At 36.4% G+C, this 19,641-nt stretch overlaps 1 protein-coding gene across 2 annotated transcripts in view; it reads left to right on the forward strand.

Annotated features, from left to right (window-relative positions):
* MTFMT (mitochondrial methionyl-tRNA formyltransferase) overlaps positions 1-16,230 on the forward strand; it is a 37,174-nt gene extending 20,944 nt beyond the window's left edge. For both annotated transcript variants that reach the window (XM_032624787.1, XM_032624786.1), the window contains exons 3-9: positions 839-961; positions 2,757-2,859; positions 3,993-4,068; positions 7,222-7,313; positions 13,492-13,570; positions 14,427-14,509; positions 15,681-16,230. In XM_032624787.1, the coding sequence (XP_032480678.1) occupies positions 839-961; positions 2,757-2,859; positions 3,993-4,068; positions 7,222-7,313; positions 13,492-13,570; positions 14,427-14,509; positions 15,681-15,866 (742 nt within the window). In that variant the 3' untranslated portion in view covers positions 15,867-16,230. The remainder of the gene's footprint in view (positions 1-838; positions 962-2,756; positions 2,860-3,992; positions 4,069-7,221; positions 7,314-13,491; positions 13,571-14,426; positions 14,510-15,680) is intronic.
* Positions 16,231-19,641: the final 3,411 nt, after the last annotated feature.

The following is a 19,641-nucleotide window of genomic DNA, read 5'->3' on the forward strand; positions in this document are numbered from 1 at the left end:
AAGTGATCCTTTTAAAACATAAGTCAGATCATGTCACTCTGCTCAAAATTCTCTGGTGGTTTTCCATCTTGCTCAGAATACAAGTCAAGTCCTTATATTGGCCTGTGAGGGCAGAATTTTTTTTTTTTTTCTGTGTGGTTCACTGTTGCTTATATCCCCAGCACTTAGTGCCAGAACATGGATTGTGCTCAGTAAATATTTGTTGGAGGAATGAGACTGGGCTGAACAGTGGAATTTAGAATATATATATACACATATGCACTGTCAAGTGTATACTCATGCTGATGGAGACATTAAACTAATGACAGATGAGTAAATTATTAAAATTGCTCATTAATGGGTGAAAGGTGTATAGGGATAAACAGCAAAGGTGAATAAATCATTAGATGGGGATTTAAGAAGCTTGTTTTAGGAACTCTATATACAAACTAAGTGAAGTGAGGGTAATTATGTAACTAAGCTATACGTATAATTCACATCATCCCTGAGATGCACGATTGGATTTGAGTGGTTTTTCTCATATAGTAAAAAACACATTTTTTGTCTTTAAAAACTCCCAGGCATTGCGAGCTATGTCTCGAATTGCGAAGCTGGAACATCTTCAGAACAATGAATAGTTGTTCCTGCTCTTTTTAAAATTGAGTTTCATTGGTCTCTTATGGTAAGAAAGTTGAACTTAGCTCTGACTCCTGCTTCAGTTGGTGTGAGACTAGATTTAACTGTTTTTCAACATTTCTGGGCAAGTTTAATGATGAAAAGTGCATATTAGTTTAGGTAGCAGTAAATTAAATGGTAAAAAGCCCACTTGCATACTAATTTCCTGCCTTTTCTGACTCAGTGGCATCTTGAATGTCCATCCCAGTTGCCTCCCGAGGTGGCGTGGTCCAGCCCCTATAATCCATACGGTCTTGCACGGAGACACAGTTGCTGGAGTAACGATTATGCAAATTAGACCTAAAAGGTAGAGCATACTTTCTTGAGACTTTTTGTGATGTTGAATGTTGATGTCAGTCTGCCTGGGGGGAAGTGGAGGTGGATGAGTGGGTACTAATCACTCTAATTCATTACTAATTTCTAACTCCTAATTTCTAATCAGGAGTTAGAAATTAGTAATAAATTAGAGTGTACTAGAGTACTAATTTCTCTAACTCCTGGGTTTCTTCCTGGTTTCTAACATAAACCACATGTGTTTTGGCATTTACACAGTGTCTCTTTAAACTTGTTAATTGAAATAAATTATTATTCAATTAACAATTAACAATTAATTTATGTTAATAAATTATTAACAACTGGATTTCTATAAACCAGATGTATAGATGTTGTGTAGATGAGAGATGGATTTTTGTATATTAGTTATGAATCTCTGTTCTGCTGGCTTTGGTTTCTATGGTCAAAAATTTTTTGGAACCTGAAGTAAGAATACGTTGTATACCAATGTGTTATATAATTGTCTTAAATATTTAAAATTATACCTACAATCTAAGAAACAATTATTTTAAATTGTTTTAGGAGTGTATTACGCCTCTGCCTATTATCACCTAACGTCCCCAGAGAAAAGAAAAATTCACAAGTTCACAAGACCAAGTCAATATCTGGGATTTGCTTTAACTTACTTCAAAAAAAAAAAAAAACAGGGGAGGGGCAGATGAAACAAGAGTGGCGAAACTTTGGTAATTCTCAAATCTGGGAGATGTGTATGTGGCGATTCCTTAGACTGTTCATTCTGTTTTTGGAATGTTTGTAACTTTTCATAATAAGCATTTTATTAAAGCTCATAGGTTAAAAATAGAGTTAACAGACCACAAAGTTAAGTATTTAAAACAAAATATATTTCTAATAAAAGCTGATGGCCAATATTTGCAGAGCTTGATATAAAATATTGAATATAAGACTTATGGGAATGCAAATACCCTTGCACCTACTTATAATCACTATTGATTATAATTCAGGCAAAACTCTTGTCCTTTGAGAAAGGAAATACAGGAAGGAATGATTGTAAATTCCTAGTTGTACTTCCTTGGAAAACATATTCTTTGCTCCGTACTTCCATTATATAATTAGAGATTTTTTTCGTACTATTTACTACTAATGATAGAATTATTTGTAGTTGCAATTAAATCCCTGATATGCAGCCTTTTTCCTTTGTGAAAAAATAAACCTAAAATCTAAATATAGGCCAGATTTTGCTCTCCCTTCTTTCTTTTTTTTAATTTTATGGATTTTAATTTTTAAAATTTTAATAGTTTAGTAAAATGACTGTATTAGAATTTAATTTTGTTAAGCTCAAGTATTGACTCCATAAATGACCAGAAAATGGTACTTAAGAATAAAGCAGATGAAAATGCAGAGAATGGTGAAAAGTTAATGTGCTTAAACTATCTAGTTGATAGACTAAAGTGATATTAGTAACATGCTAATGTTGCTCTCCCTTCTTTCAAACTTACATTTCTTCCTTGCCAATGGCTAATAGTCACATTCATGGCCACGGTTAAACTATCCTTGTGGGGGAATTTCCTGGCCTTCCAGTGGTTAGGACTCTGCACTTCCACTGCAGCGGGCCCGGGTTCGATCCCTGGTCAGGGAACTAAGATCCCATAAGCCGCACTGTGTGGCCTAAAAAAACAAAACAAAACAAAACCCACCTGAACAAACAAAAAAACTATCCTTGTGGTATATAAACATTCATGTAGACAAACATATTGATCTTAAGAAATAGTCAGTAATCATGTTATTATTTGCTTTTGATTTTTTGGTAGGTTTGATGTAGGCCCAATTCTCAAACAGGAAACGGTTCCTGTACCACCCAAGAGCACCACAAAGGATTTGGAAGCAGTGCTGTCAAGACTGGGTGCCAACATGGTACAGTTTTCCAATATCCCCCTGCTTGTTTCCTAAGTGGTTATGATGAAAAGAACAATTTTATGATGTGTGATTCTAAGCTTCTCTTTAAAAAGTGGTTTCTATTCCTGGCTTCCTAAAAATTAGCATGGCTTTTGTGATCTTATGTTAGTCTTTGAGAATTTACACAGAGTATGTACTTAATCAAAGCTTTTGAATGAAATATGTGATTTTATATGGTCTGTTACATTTCATGGTGAGGCTTTTAGACTATTCTTCCCATTTTCACTCTCTTTAGTCTCATAGACGTACCATTCACCCCTGTCGAACTGAACTAACATCATTTCCTAAGTAAGTCTCTGTTTTCCTCCCACTTCTGTGCCTGTGTTCCAGTCATTTGCATCTGTACCACTGGAATTCTGCTGACCCCCTAGCTGTGAATGAACTCTGAGACTTTTTTTGGAGTCTGCATAAAATAGGGTGTGAATAAAGGCTTAATGACCCAATTCATGATTTTCATCTGAACTAAATTTTCTGTAGCGGAACCCCCCTCCACCCCACGCCCCGCTGTATAGATGATGCTTCCCATTCTAGGCACTCACCTCGGAAGTGCTGTTATTATAGTGTCTGTCGTTTATTGAGCACTGGCTTGTGTGCCAAGACTGTTTTAGATACTTTCATAGACTTATTTTTTTTTTACCTTCGCAAGGAACCTTTGAGGTAGCTATTGCTTTCAACTGTTTTATAGATAATGACATTGAAGGCCACAGACAAGTAAAATAACTTTTCCACAGTGACCCAGCTAGCAGGTGGTAGAACTGGGATTTGAACCCAGAACTATGTGACTCTAGAGTACGAAGTCCCCACTGCCTTCCTTCAGAGTCAGAATGAGAGTGTGGATGGCCGAGCACCGGCTGTTCTGATAGCCAGTCGAGGCTCAGCATTCTCTGGAAGGAAATCAATGACCTGTACTCTACAGAGAGCAACATCTCCACTGAAACTCCACCAAGTAGATGGATCCTCACAACTTAAGCCAATTTACTGCTTTACCCTGCCACACAGCTCTTAAAGCTGTAATTTCATGGTACTGAATTGTAATGTATTTCTGCTTTCGTTCTTTTCATCCTGAATATATTACTCTCTTTTTTTTAAAGCTTATTTCAGTTTTGAAAACTTTGCCTGAAAGTTTGAACAGTGGAAGGCAGCAGCCAGCCGAGGGGGTGACACATGGTAAGTGCAGACGGCAGAGACTCTTACATGTTTCCTAAGGTTTTGTTTGTTGTGATGGCATCTGAACACTGTGGCTTCCTCACTTGCAAGTTTCCCTTAATTTTGACTAAAGATTGAATGTCCACTTGCATGTCCTTTTCCAGAGAATGATTGGTAAGGGGTCTCTCTCCCTCTTCACATTTAGCCTTATGAAAGATTAGAACAATTTTCTCTATTCTTTATATTGAAAAGTACCAAACACAAAGGTAAGTTGAAAGACAGTGAATACCTGTTTAACCCAGAGTCAACAATTATTAATGTTTGGCCATATTTTCTTTATATATGTGTTTATGTAGCATATATATTTTAATTTTTGCTATACCATTTGGAAGTATGCATCATGACCTTTCATCCCTAAATATTTCAACATGCATCTCCTAGGAAAAATGAACAGTTCCCTAATAGCATCGAATAGCCAGTCCATATTTAAATTTTCCTGACACTCTAAAAACATATTTTATAGCTGTATATTTTTTCAAACTAGGATCCAATTATAATTAGTCGTATGTCTCTTTAGTCTCATTAGAGTAATTCCTCCACTATTTTTTTCCCTCCATGTCATTAACTTTTTGAAGAGACCAGGCCAATTGTCTCTTTCCTTCCAGTGTTGTTTAATGTGTTTTTCTAGGCCTTAAAGTTCCTGTAAATCGGAAGTTCTAAAGGCTTGATGAGATTCGGGCTTAAAGTTTGTGGAAAGAGTATTTCATAGATGATATTGCGTTCCAGTGATATTTGTTTCAGTTTGTTTTTTAACCTTAAGGGTTGCTTTTTATTTTTATTTATGATGTAATTTTATTTCTTGACTATGTAAGACATTTACATGACTCAAAAGTTAAAACTGTTTAAAGGATCTACTCGGAGAAGCCCCCGCCTCCGTCCCCTACAGTCTTAGGGAGTCATATCAGTAAGCCATAATACCAGGTTGCATCAAGGCTAGTGAAGCTAAATTTGATCACTTGGTGGAGGTGGTGACCACCACCAGATCTTTCCAGTGTAAAGATGTGTTTCTCCCTTTGCAAATGGCAGGTAATCCCTGGGGTAATACTTTGGCACCATGCAAATATCCGGTTCCCCACTAGCCTTTCACGTATCAATTTTAGCATGGATTGATGCTCCTTCCCTGAATGAATTATTTCAATGAAAATCAAAATGGTGATTTTCCAGTTCCTTTTATATTTAATAGTTGACATTGTTCTGTAAAGAAGAGCTTTTCCTTATTAATTGCGGATGAATTTTAATTCATCCTAAAATGGCAGGATAAACGCTTAATTCTGTCTCTAATTATCAATTTTTAAAATAGGGAGTTGGTGCCATAATCACCTTCAATTATGGTGGCAAGTGAGTTTTTTTAGTCATTTGATTTGTGGATTTTTATGTACTGTGTTTTATAGTTATTACATTCATAATGCTTTGTGCTGCTCCAGTTGTCCCAAATTTAGCTAGAGGTAGCCTCTTAAAGTTGGCTCCTGAATCCTTTTGATATCCCTCCACCCCCAGCTAGTTTTTGAGCGCTTCCTTGTTTCTATCGCAAAATGTCCCAGGCTCACCTTGTAAATTCTCTGTCCCATGTTGGAATCAGCCACCTCTCCCTTGTTTATTTTAGTTGGGGTATAGTATTTACAATGATGTGTTCTAATACAATGATGTGTTCCAAAATGAAGTGTTAGTGGAGAAGGGTAGGCATTATATTTTTTAAAAATGTTTGAGTTCAGGGACTTCCCTGGCTGTCCAGTGGTTAAGACTTCACGTTCCAATGCAGGGGGTGCAGGTTCAATCCCTGGTTGGGGGATCCCACATGCCTCAGGGCCAAAAAAACAAAACATAAAACAGAAGCAGTATTGTAACAAATTCAGTAAAGCCTTTAAAAAAATATATTTGAGCTCATATTGTTTCTGATTCAAATTTTAAAGTACAGGGTTTTCCTGGTATTTTCTCTTACACAGAAAATCTTTTTTAAATCAAGGCTGACCTGTTTTTTATTTGCTGTGCATAAAATAATTTCAAGATTACAACACCAATATCACTACAGAAAGTGTAACTACTAAGTGAGAGTTAAGATTTTTCTGCAGTTTTTTTTTTCCTGCAGTTTTTTTAAAATATATTCTACGAAGGGTATATAGTCAGAGTACTGTGTTCAAAACTTACTGGAGATAATTATTTTTTCCATGTGGTTTTGTTATCTAGTTTGATATATAGTTAAGTTCCTTTGTTTCAGTTTGTTTTTAATTTTCAGGGTTGCATTTTCCTCTTTACAACTAATTATTATTATTATTTTTTGCGGCACGCGGACCTCTCACTGTTGTGGCCTCTCCCGCTGAGGAGCACAGGCTCCGGACGCGCAGGCTCAGCAGCCATGGCTCACGGGCCCAGCCACTCCGCGGCATGTGGGATCTTCCCGGACCAGGGCTCGAACCCGTGTCCCCTGCATCAGCAGGCGGACTCTCAACCACTGCGCCACCAGGAAAGCCCTGAAGAGCTTTTCATATGTTTAAGGACTATTTGCATTTCTTTTTTTCTGAGAAGGGTCTGTTATATCTTTTGCCCATTTTTCTATCTGGTTTTTGGTCTTTTTTGTCTCAGTTTTTAGGAGTACTTTGTGTAATAGATATAAATAAACCTATATAATAGATACAAAGTACTCCTAAATATAATATAAATATATATATATAACACATATATATATAGTAATTACATATAAATATTTATATTTATTATAGATATATCTCTCATGGAATATATATAAACAGATATAAAGTACTGTGATATAAGTTGCAAATAACTTGTCATTTGGCTTGATTTATGACATTTCTTTTTGTCTTACAAAAGTTTAATTTTTTGTAGTCACATTTATCATTCTTTAATTGCTTCTGGATTTTGAGTCATAGAAGAACTTTTTCTATTCCTAGGTTATAAAGAAATTTACCCATGTTTTCTTCTAGTACTTTTATTTACTATGTATGTATGTGTATATCTTATATTATGGAAAATTTAAAACATACAAAAGTTGAGAAAATAATATAATGAATTCTCTTGTATCTGTCATTCAGTATCAGTAATTACCAATTTATGGTCACTGATCTGATATTCATTCTTGCTATTGGCTTTATCTTATAGCCCCTAAGATTTCTGCTGCTACCAGCTGTATAAAATGGGAGGAACAAACTTCAGAGCAAATATTCAGACTTCATCGTGCCATTGGAAATATAGTAAGTTGGAAGTCAAATTGCAGTTTTACCTAATTGTGTGTGTGAGTGTGTGTGTGTGTGTGTAATTTACTTTTGAAATATTTTAATTTAGGAATAAATCTCATGAACAAAACCAAAGGATCCTGAAGTTCATTTATTTTTAAATAACTATTTTTTGGTTCTTTTGAACCTAGGGGCAGGACAGGAATAAAGACACAGTAGAGAATGGACTTGAGGACAAGGGGAGGGGGACGGGTAAGCTGGGACGAAGTGAGAGAGTAGCACTGACATATATACAACACCAAATGTAAAATAGATAGCTAGTGGGAAGCAGCTTCATGGCCCAGGGAGATCTGCTCTGTGCTTTGCGACCACTAGGAGGGGTGGGATAAGGAGGGTGGGAGGGAGATGCAAGAGGGAGGGGATATGGGGATATACATATGCATATAGCTGATTCACTTTGTTATGCAGCAGAAACTAACACAACACTGTAAAGCAATTATACTCCAATAAAGATGTTAAAAAAAGAAACTACTTTTTTATTGGGATAAAATATATATAACATAAAATTTACCATTTAAACCATTTTTAAGTGTAAACTTCAGTGGCATTAAGTACATTTACATTATTATGCAACCATCACCAGTATCCATTTCCAGAACGTTTTCATCATCTCAAACTGAAACTCTACCCATTAAATAACAACTCCTCATTCCCCCCACCCCACAGTCCCTGGTAATCACTATTCTACTTCCTGTCTCTGAATCTGCCTTTTATAGGTACCTCATATAAGTGGAATCATACAATATTTATCCTTCTGTGTCTGGCTTATCTCACCTAGCATAATGTTTTCAAGTTTCATTCATGTTGTACCATGTATCAGAATGTCATTCCTTTTTTAGTCTGAATAATATTCCATTGTATGTATATAGCACATTTTGTTTATGCATTTGTCTATCGATGGACATTTGGGTTGTTTCTACCTTTTAGCTAATGTGAATAATGCTTCATGAACTCGGGTGTACACATATCTGTTTGAGTCCCTGTTTCAGTTCTTTTGAATATATGACATTCATTTTTTAAATATTCTTTAAACTTCAAGTTTTCATAGGGGCCTTAGAATTCACAAAGTACTTTAAAATAGATATTTTGCCATCTCCCATAGCCAAATTTTATTATCCTGTTTCATAGATGAGGGGAATGAAAATGAAGTGACTAACTTCGGGTGCCCAGTCACTGAATAATGAACCTAAATCTTCTAACTCCTAGTCCAATGCTTTTACTAGTATGTCTTTCTGCCTTTGGCCCATTTTTTACAACTGAATTCTTAAATCCTTGATTTTTACATATGGCATATAAAATCTAGTTGTAATAACTTGTTAAAATATCTGAATTAAATTCTCAGTTCTTTGACAAATTTATTGGGTTTTTTTCCCTTCATTTTGATAGCATCTTATGTTGTTGGAACTCTGAGTCTACCAAGTGTGGGGTTTTTAATGGACCTCCTCTGTAGGTTAAAATGGAGAACTGCCATTGAATATCTGTAGCATGCCAGGTTCTTTGGTGAGGATTACAGCCTCCTGTTATGGATATTATCCCATTTTACGTTGATGAAATTGAGGCTTAAAGAAGATACTCAGTGAATGGCTGTTGAATGTTGCTCAAGGTCACATTACTAGTTAGTGAGAGTCAGGTTTTGAACCAGATCTGCCTGACGTCAAACCCTGTACTTTCCCCACTGTAAGAGAATGGCATAGGGCAAGGAACATTGACAGAGCCAGACGGAGCAGGGTTCCATCTTCTCTCTGCTACTTCCTAGCTTTGTAGACTTGAGAAGGTTATTTAATCTCTGAGCTTTAGTTAGTTCATTTGAAAATTAGAATGATATAATGTATATAAAACATCTAGTACAGTATCTGAGTAGGTACTCATTAAATGGTATCTGCTCTTATTCATTCATTAAACAAAAAATTTATTGAAAGCCTATTATATGTCAGGCATTGTTCTAGGTATTAGAGGTGATGTGAGAAGACGGAAACAAATAAATAAATAAGAAAAATATCAGATGGTGTGATAAGCTCTTTGATGAAAATTAAAATAACGTGATAGATTAACTGGTGGCTATTTTAGACTGGATATCTAAATGGGGACGGCCACTTTGAACTGACATTTAAGCTGAGGTCTGAAAGACAATAAGGAGTAAGTCATGCCAAGGTCAGGAAAAGACCATTCCAGGCAGAGGGAGCAGCTAGTACAAAAGTCAAGTAAGCTAAACCAGATAAAGGTTTTACAAGAAAAGAAAACTACAAATCAATAGCCCTTATTAATATAAAGGCAAAAATCCTTAACAGAATTAGCAAAGTGAATCAAACAACATGTAGAAAAGGATTACACACTATGACCAAGTGGGATGTAGCCCAGGAATGTAAGGCTGGTTCAACATACAAAAATCAATCCACGTAATATACCATATTAATAGAATAAAGGACAAAAGCCACATAATTATCTCAGTAGGTGCAGAAACAGCATTTGAAAAATCCAGTACTTTTCATGGTAAAAATGTTCAACAAACTAAGAATAGATGGGAACTTCCTCAACCTGATGAGGAATATCTACAAAAAAATCCAAATCTAACATCATATTTGATGGCGAAAGATTGAAAGTGTTCCCTCTAAGATCAGGAACAAGACCAAGATGTCCACTCTCACCACTTCTATTCAGCATTGTACTGGAGGTTATAGCCGGGGTGATTAGGCAAGAAAAAAGGAACCATGTAAAACTATATTTGCAGATGGTGTAATCTTATATATAGAAAATTATAAATGATTCCACCCCCCCAAAACTAATAGGGCTAATAAACAGTAAAGAAGACCTAAGTAAATGGAAGGGCCTCTGTGTTTATGGATTAGAAGACTTAATATTGTTAAGACAGCACTATTCCCCAAATTGATCTACAGACTGAACACAATTCCTATAAAATTCCTAGTTGACTTCTTTGCAGAAATTGACAGGCTTATCCTAAAATTCATATGGAATCCCAAGAGGCCCAGAATAGACAGAAAATCTTGAAAAAGAAGAGCGAAGTTCCAATTTCAAAGTTCCTATGAAATCAGGACGCATAGTTCCTGATTTCAAAATTTACTACAATGCTACAGTAATCAAGGCAGTGTGATACTGACAGAGACACAAAGCTCAATGGGATAGAATTCAGAGTCCAGAAATAAACCCATACATTTATGGTCACTTGATTTTTGATAAGGGTGCCAAGGCAATTTGATGGGGAGAGAATAATCTTTTTACCACATGGTGCTTGGACAACTGGATATCCACAATCAGAAGAAATGGATTTGGATCCCTACCTCATACCACATATAAAAATGAACTCTAAATGGATCAGAAACCTAAATGTAAGAGCTGAAACTATGAAAACTCTTGGAAGAAGATATAGGGGCATATCTTCATGACCTTGAAGTAGGCAGTGGTTCTTAGATATAATGCCTGAAGCATAAGCAACGAACTAAAAATAGAGAAATTGGACTTCAAAATTTAAAACCGTTGGGCTTCAAAGAACACTAACAAGAAAATGAAAAGACAACGTACATAACAAAAGAAGATATTTGCAAATCATATATCTGATGAGGTTCTAGTATCCAGAGTATATAAAGAACTTTTATAGCAAAAAGATAAATAACATGATTAGAAAATCAGCAAAGGATCTACATAGACATTTATGCTAAGAAAATATATAAATGGCCACTACGCATATGAAAAGATAATTTCATTAGTCCTTAGGGAAATGCAAATCAAAACTATACTGAGATACCACTTCACACTCACTAGGATTACTGTAATTTTTAAAAACAGACAATAACAAGCGTTGACAGGGACATGGAGAAATTTGGAACCCTCATTCATTGTTGGTAGAAATGTAAAATGGGGCAGCTGCTTTAGAAAACAGTTTGACAGTTCCCCAAAAAGTTAAACACTGCATAATAATTCTTATCTTCTGCAATTCACTTTTCCTCTCCACTGAGAGATTCTTGTGCTACAACAGGAGTTCCTATCTTGGAGCCAGAAGGTGAAATTTGATTCCTAGAGTTGGCATGTATTAACCACGAGCTTCCGCTTTTCTATCTCTAAAATGGGGTTAATGACCTGGTCCACAACTGTCAAGATCAAAGGAGATAAACTGTGAATTTAAATCCACGCCAACATATGATTTTGACAGTAATGACAGTGGGCACAGAAATGACTGTTTTCTTACCATCACTTTCCTTTCTTCAGTGCTCTGATGATAAGGTGAAGATGAGCTTTACCTCAAGAACAAGAAGGGGATATTCTGATTTTATACCTATCATATTTATAGTTCTCAGTAAATATAAACATTTTTCAAACAGTAATTATGTTTCAGAAGTATTTTGAGTTCTTTGAAAGAAAAAAGCACACATGAAAGTCATTTCATAACTTTTATTAGAAGCAGATGAAAGAAAAATAAGCAAATTATAGAAGAGGATATTTTACTAAAGTATGACATATATAAGGTTGTGAATACTTTTCTTCAAATTTACTTAATTCTGGTTTCTTTAATTCTCTGATTAATCGTTCACATCTTTGAAATAACCTAACTGTTCTGAAAGTAAAATGTCCTCATTAGAGAATGTCATCAAAAGAGCACTGAGCTGAGAATGAGAAAGCATAGATTCTGATCCTTGGCTCTGCCACTAACTAGCTGTGTCACCTTGGGAAAACAGCTGCATTTCTCTGGGCCTCACTATCCTCGTCTATGAAATAGAGGAGTGAACTGCAGTCTGAAAATCTGTTTCTTTACTTCAGAAATTTGAGAGAACTTATTTCCTGGTGTGTGTTAATTTCTGTTAGCCTATTTAAATCAAAATGTAATAAAGGTAACATTTCACACTGAGGGGAAGGGTGAGATGGATTATTCAATAAATAGTGTTGGGACAGCTGGTCAGCCTTTAAAAGGGGGAACCCTCAAGTCTCACCTTTTCAAATCAAAATAAAATCTAGATGGATCAAGGATTTAAGTGTTTTCAAAAAATGAAACCACAAAGAACTGGGAGAAAGAACAGTTGAATAATTTTATATTTGATAAACGTGGATAGGCCTTTTTAAGCATGACATGAACCAATGAAGTCATGAGAGAATAGTGATAAATATTACTCCATAAAATTAAAAAATTATGCATGGAAAAAAATTACCGAATATTTAAAGTCAACAAACTAGAAAAATATTCATAATACATCTGAGGACTAAAGGGCTAATTTCCTAAAAATATAAAAGCCTTTCACAAATTAATAAGGAAGAGATGAATAACTCAGATTTTGTTGTTGTTTTTTTTAATGGGCAAAGGGCATAAATAGGCCTAAGAAATAAATAAAATGTGCAGGTAGATATGGACTGCTCCTCAGCCTCACTAATAATAAGCAGCAATAAACTGTCATTTTTCTTCTCTTATCAAGGCAGTTTAACAATAGAATGTTGATACTCTTTAACCCTGGTGGTCCACTTAAAAATCAACTATTCTCCAGAAATATAAAAGTCCTCAAAGAGATATCTACCAGGCTATTTGTTATCACATTTAAAATTTTTCATAATTTTGTAATGTGTTATGAAATATCCATCATAAAGGCATTTGTTGCATAAATTATGGTACATTTTATAAAATGGAATACTGCACCAGACTAAAGAGTGAAATAGATGTGTGTACTGATGAAAATTTGTCCACAGTTTATGGTTAAGTAAAAAAAGTTCCTTGTCAAACAGTATGTTCTAGATTTTTGTGATAATTATATTTGTAGGAAAAATACAAGGATATACACATTGAACTATTAGTGGTTACCTCTGGGGATGGGAGTACAGAATACTTTCACATTCTAAATTTTTTTTTAATATAGTTGTTGTAATGCTTGCATTTTTTAAAATGAGCATGATTTTTAACTAGAAGTATTAATGAAGATATAAACATTGATTTTAAAATAGTGTTTAATTTTAAGATCTAATGAATCCTGGAGACTGATGTAGAGGGTCATGTTATGTTCTATTCCGTAAGGTTTAGAGACTGAGTTCCCAATTCCTCTGTAATTGGGAGAGAAGTCAGACCGGATTAACACAAAATAGTTGAAAAGGGTTTCAGGGTTGAGTGTATTTATTTATCATCCTTCTTTCATTTTGTTTGCAGATTCCGTTGCAGACACTCTGGATGAATAGTACCATTAAACTCCTGGATGTGGTAGAAGTTAATAGTTCAGTCCTCACTGGTACTTATTTTTGAATAGCTGACATGGAAAATGTTTTCAGTATAGTCTATTTGAAAATGTGTCTGTTTTACCATAGGTCCCATTTACTAAAAATAAGGATTCTTTTAGCTTGTTTCAGTTCAATAATGGTAATACTTTACATTCATTTATAGTCTTATTCTTTACAGTGTTCATTCACGTGTATTTTCTCTTCTGATCATCATAAGAACCTGAGAAGTAGGCAGATCAGTGTTACTATCCCATTTTAAGCTCTGTGATTCCCTATATTAAGGTTTTCAGGGAATGCAGAGTTCCTAGGTTGATTTCATTCTGGTGAATATCATAATGAAAATCTCTGGGCACCTCAGTGAGAATCTTAGGCCAGGGTGTAGCATTTCATGACCCTGGTCCATTCAGAGGCCCATCAGTGCCCTCCCATCCTGGTGGACTGAAGGAATGTGAGCCACAAGGCAGAGAGTTCCCCAGAAATCTGGGAATTGGAACTTGTTTAGTCATGGATGGAAGGGCCAGCTTAGATCCTAAGTCTCCTGTATGTCTCTCCACTGGTAGCTAGTTATTTCCCCCAAATGGTCAAAACTTCTAGATTCAACATTTTAGATTGATCTCTGGGACACTGGGTAAAGGACTCATAGCTTCTTGTGTGTATGGAAAGCTTCCCTTTGGGTTCAAGATACACACAGAGCACCACAGCTCTATCATAAGTTTTAGATTACAAAGTCAGGGCATCAGCAGATGTGTACCCTCCGATATTAGTACTGTCTTTCAGAATGTTTTTTGATTTTTAAGAAGCATCGTGAAGTTGCATAATTATTTATTCTCTCTCTCATATCCCTCTTTTCCCCTCCCCTGTCTTTAGATCCAAAATTAACAGGACAGGCTGTTATTCCAGGATCAGTAATATACCACAGACAGTCACAAATACTGCTGGTTTGTTGCAAGGTACATTTTCCTTTAGTTTCACATTATCACACTTGTTTTACTGAATTTATAGTTGATATCATTTGTCATTTTGAGCTGAGACTTCACTCAACTGCCTGCCCCTCAGATTGAGCCAATGGACAGTTTAATTTTCTTAAGAAATAGTAGAATCTCTAGTATAATTTTTTTCAAGAGATGAAGTTTTACCAAGGTGTTATTATTACTCAGACCATGAAAGAAGATTCAGTAACTTTAGTTCTTTCTCAAAAGAAACTTGTATATTCTCAGTAATCCAATTTAATTAACAAGTCATCTTGTTAATAGGACTATCACAAAAAAATAGTAATGTCAAAGTATCTCACTGAACTACAACAGTGCCTGTATCCTACTTGCTTCTACTGTTTAATGTGGTTAGAGAGGAGATTTCTTAACTATTTAAAATGACTTTGAAACCATTTTCATTTTTAAGACAATGGCATTATCCTGAGAAGTGTTCCATGTTCCTTCCATTTCCTGAGTATTTTCCTTCATGTGGTATTTATGTGCAATGTTCCATGCTCAAGAAAGAGTATTTAAAATGTGTGATAGATTGATCTGACCTACACAAGACTGTAGATACAGAATGCCTACAGCAACCTCTCTTCAACTTATTCTGGAATAGCACTGGGTGCATATGTCTCGGTCTGTATACATCTATACTGCAAATCCACAGTTTGCTCTCATAGAAGAAATGGGTTGTCTCAACATGTGAGTTTGAGTCCCACCAGTTATGTCACCTTGGACAAATCACTCACACTCTCTGGGCATCAGTTTTCTCTTGTAAAATCAGTTTTCTCTGGGGATAATATTGGATCTGCCTACTTTTTAGAGTGCTTGTATTTTGACAACCAGTAACAATAAGATACATGGACATACTCTGAAAACTGTCAAGCACCACACAAATACAACGTACCTTTTTATTCTTCCCTGTCTATGTTTAAATAGATTTAAATAGGTCTATACATTTGTTATCACTCCTCGGTAATAAACTTTTAGAGTCAAAGAATCATATATGTTACTTAGTGCTGTCTGTAGCCTGGCATTTAGTAAAGATTTGTTGGTTTATTTTTTTCATGATAAAAGTTTTATAAACTAAAATTTACCACCAGTTTTGCCAGCACCGCGTAGTCACTATTTGTCTTTTGCCCTTTAGGATGGCTGGATTGGTGTTCGATCAGTGATGCTCAAGAAAACACTAACAGCTACTGATTTCTACAATGGATATTTACATCCCTGGTACCAAAATAATTCCCTGGCTCAACCAAGCCAGTGCAGATTTCAGACTCTCAGACTTCCACTGAAGAAGAAGCAGGGAAGAAAAATTGTTGCTATGCAATAGTGCACCAAGTAGTTAGGAAGAAGATGGACAAGTACCTACTACATACTTGTAATTTGTTAAAAGCCTTATTTACAAGGAATTACCTTGGCTTTCAGAGAAGATGACACTGTTGGAAGGAAAGATTATTGGCAAAAAGATGAATTACCTCACTTTCCACTTTTCATTTAACAGTAGTTAAAAACAGCTTTTTCTATTTCAATAACAAAAGAAACTTTAAATTAAATTTTTATTTATAATATCAGATTCATGGAGATTGTATCTTTCCCTAAGAGCAAGTACAACTAACTGTTATGTGTATATACTGAGGAGAGGTTCTTTTAAAAAGTGCATCCATTAAATTTTAAAAATCATGTGTCCCCATTGACTATGTTACCATTTCAGTAGTGTTTAATCTGCATTTTGGATTTTCAACAAGGAGTAAAGTCAGCTCTTTAAATTTAGCTACCATCTATTTCTCACCAAGTCATAAACATTCATAATGTGTAATAATCTGTGTCACATTGATCTGTCCAATAAATTCAGATTTTACATCTAGATTTTCTTAACATAGGAATACAGTAACATTCTTCAATGTAGTTGTGCAGTAAAGGTTATTGAGCATCTGGTCTGTGCAAACTCATCTCCGTCTCCAGGAGAGTCAGGCCCTTCTGGAGGAGGAAGGAGGTGCAGTGGCCAGCTGTTGAATTTTTTAATATCTTTACATAATCAGCTTTTCCTGCCTAGATTCTATCAGTTAAAATCTTTCTGCAATCATTAATTCATCCATTCAACAACATTTATTGATAGCGTGATCAGATAATTGGTCATCTAAATTAGGACATGTTCATGAGTAAAAAGAAGCAGGTTATATTAATTGTTTCTGGACAACAGGCATAAACAGGACTCTCCCAGGCAAACCAGGTTGTGTAAACATCCTATTTATTGAACACTTGCAGTGTACCCAGACTTTATGCTGATTGCTGGAGATTCAGAGATTAAATAATATTTGGTGTGTTCAATCTCCTGGGGAGGCAAGCATAAGCAAATATAATACTGTTATAAATGCCATAATGAAGGTATAGTGGAAGCAGTAAGTCACCCTCAAGGGAGTCATTGGAGGCTTCCCAGAGGAGGCAAAGCTGAATCTGAGGTTCCAAATGATGAGTTCATTATGCAGTCTAAGCCCTGGAAGAAGATTCTAGCATGTGCAGAGGAACAGAGGCATACAAGAACACTATCCCATAGGGGGTTGGTAACGTAGTTCTTAAACTGGGAACATGATTGCCTTTTATTATCATTCTTTAAACCATAAATTTGCTATGCACTCTTCCGCGTATGAGCTAGTTATACACTTCCGTAAGTGTATATGTAGATGGCTTGGAGAACGCTAACAGTGGATCATGGAAGAGAAGCAAACGGCATGTTAAACACAGGAAAAAAGAGCTGTGTTTTAAAGAAACCGGAAGAATTGATAGAAATGGAGTAGAACGATGGAGATGAGTCTGGAAGACCAGATCATGGAGGGCTTGAAGACCATGGGAATTTGGACCTTTGTCTTGTAGTGCAATAGACAATCAAGGAAGTGACACGACTACAGATTTGCATTTTGGTAAGTTAACTCTGGTGGTGGAGTGGAAGGTAGATTGGAGGTAAAACCTGGGGCAGGAAGATCTGTTGGGAGGTTAGAAACATGAAGATATGAACTATGGCAGCAGTTAATGGGGGTGGGGGAAATGGTTTAAAAGATTTTGCTGTGGAAGTAAGAACTTGAGTTATCAGTTGGTTATTATATTCTTATGGAGAGTTTTGGCTTCACCACTGATTAGCTCTTTGATCTCTAACAAGTTACTAAACATCACTGAACTTTAGTTTCCTCATATGTGAAATGGGGCTGAAGATAAAAAAGAACACTCCCCAAATAGTTTTGAGAATCAATGACTGTGTGAAAGTGCCTTTTTGTTGTTGCTTTTCAGTTGATGTGTATTGAGCACTCGCTCCCCTCTCCAGGCACTAAGCTCACGTTACGGAATTCAGAGAGAACGAGAGTCAGTGTCGCCTGGGAGCTTACTGGTGATTTCTGCAGGGAATCTCGGGAGGTACCCACTCAGACATTGCCACGGGGAGTGGGGAACCTTAGTGAGGGCACAGATTTCTGCTATAAGTTCTCATCTCTTACTACATGGTGGTAAATGGTCTCAGGTCTGCCTCCCTGCATTCTTGGTGGAGCCTATCTGATTGTTTAGCCTATTACCATTGCCCTTGCTGGGCAGAATCTTTTTGCCAGACCACCCCTAGCCCTTGGCCAGACTGTGAGTCAAGGCCTACCCCAGTCCAGTGATGCCACCTGCATAAACAATTCAGCCTAATGCCAAGTAGGGGGCTGTGGGTGAGGCTGTGTGAGCTGGAAAGGGAAGCTGGTCATCATGATTGACGTGGTTGGTACACTTAGGACAACATGAAATACCGTTTATATGTATGAAATCTTGAGTCAGGAGTGCAAGGCCCATCTCATAGAGGGCAGTTTCCCATCCAGGGAGCCTCAAGCCCATCATGGGACTGGAAGACAAACACCAGGTTTAGAATGCCATCTCTATGTTAACAGCCAATTCTTTGAAAAATTAAATGGTGCACATCCCAGATAGGCCTCAGGAAATGAGATGACCCACTCTTTCAGGCCCCCTGTAGAGACCACAACCCAGTATGACTGAGCAGTTTCTCATCTGAACCAGAATCACCTGGAGTACTTGTTTAAAATGTAGATTCCTGGGCCCTACTCCAGCGCTTGAATCAGAATCTCTGGATATGGGAATCTGCATTTGATCACACTCAACAAATAATTTGTATGTTAGAGTAGTAACAGCTTTAACTAGCAAGAGGTACACATGGGGCCACATGTTGGGCCTTAGGTCCGGGGTCCTCCCAGAAAGGGTGGAACACAGCCTTTTCTGCACTCTGGCTGAAAGGATGGATTTGCAAACACATTGCCTCCTTGTACAAGATGCTTCTATTTTGATTCTTGTCATTGCTGAAAAAACATCAGGCTCAAAACAGTTCAGTTACTCATGGCTAGTTGGGTGACCCAGGACAGATTTAAAAGCATTTAAATTCTGGGAATTCCCTGGTGGTCCAGTGGTTAGGACTCTGCTTCCACTGCAGGAGGCAGAGGTTCAATCCCTGCTTGGGGAACTAAGATCCCACATGCCGTGTGTGGCACAACCAAAATAAATTTTTTTAAATTCTGATTTCTCAGTTTAAAAACAAGGGTAGAATGTAAAAGCATTCTATCTTGCAGAATAGAAATACATATAGAATATGCCCAGGGAAGCACGGGGCAAACAGTAGACAATAAATGGTAGCTATTTTTGTCACCACAGTCTAACACTGCTATAATGACTTCTTTGGGCCTGCAACAATATTTTCTCCTCTGGATGGCAGCAGCAACTTGCTGAGATGCCTTTAGACTAACAGGAGGAAAAGAATTTTAGAGCGGGAAAGGCTCAATGATTTAGTACTCAAAATTTCAGCTTGGAGATGATGAAACGGGGGTCCAGCAACAGCTAGCTAGTGACAATATTAGAACCCAAAGACTACTGTAGATTTTGTGTAAAAAGGATTTTATTCTTGGTTCGATTTGAGGGACAAAAGAAATGTTCCTGAGCATAAAATTGAGCTCTTGAAAAAGCCTGCTGAAAGAATGTTTATTGCTTTTAAACGTTGTATTAAAGGAAGTACAACCTATTTTCACCATTTTTCTTTGTATTTATCAAACAATTTCAAGGTAAAGAGATAAGATTTT

Source organism: Phocoena sinus, chromosome 2, assembly GCF_008692025.1.
Source record: "Phocoena sinus isolate mPhoSin1 chromosome 2, mPhoSin1.pri, whole genome shotgun sequence".
In the NCBI taxonomy this organism is placed as follows: Eukaryota; Metazoa; Chordata; class Mammalia; order Artiodactyla; family Phocoenidae; genus Phocoena; species Phocoena sinus.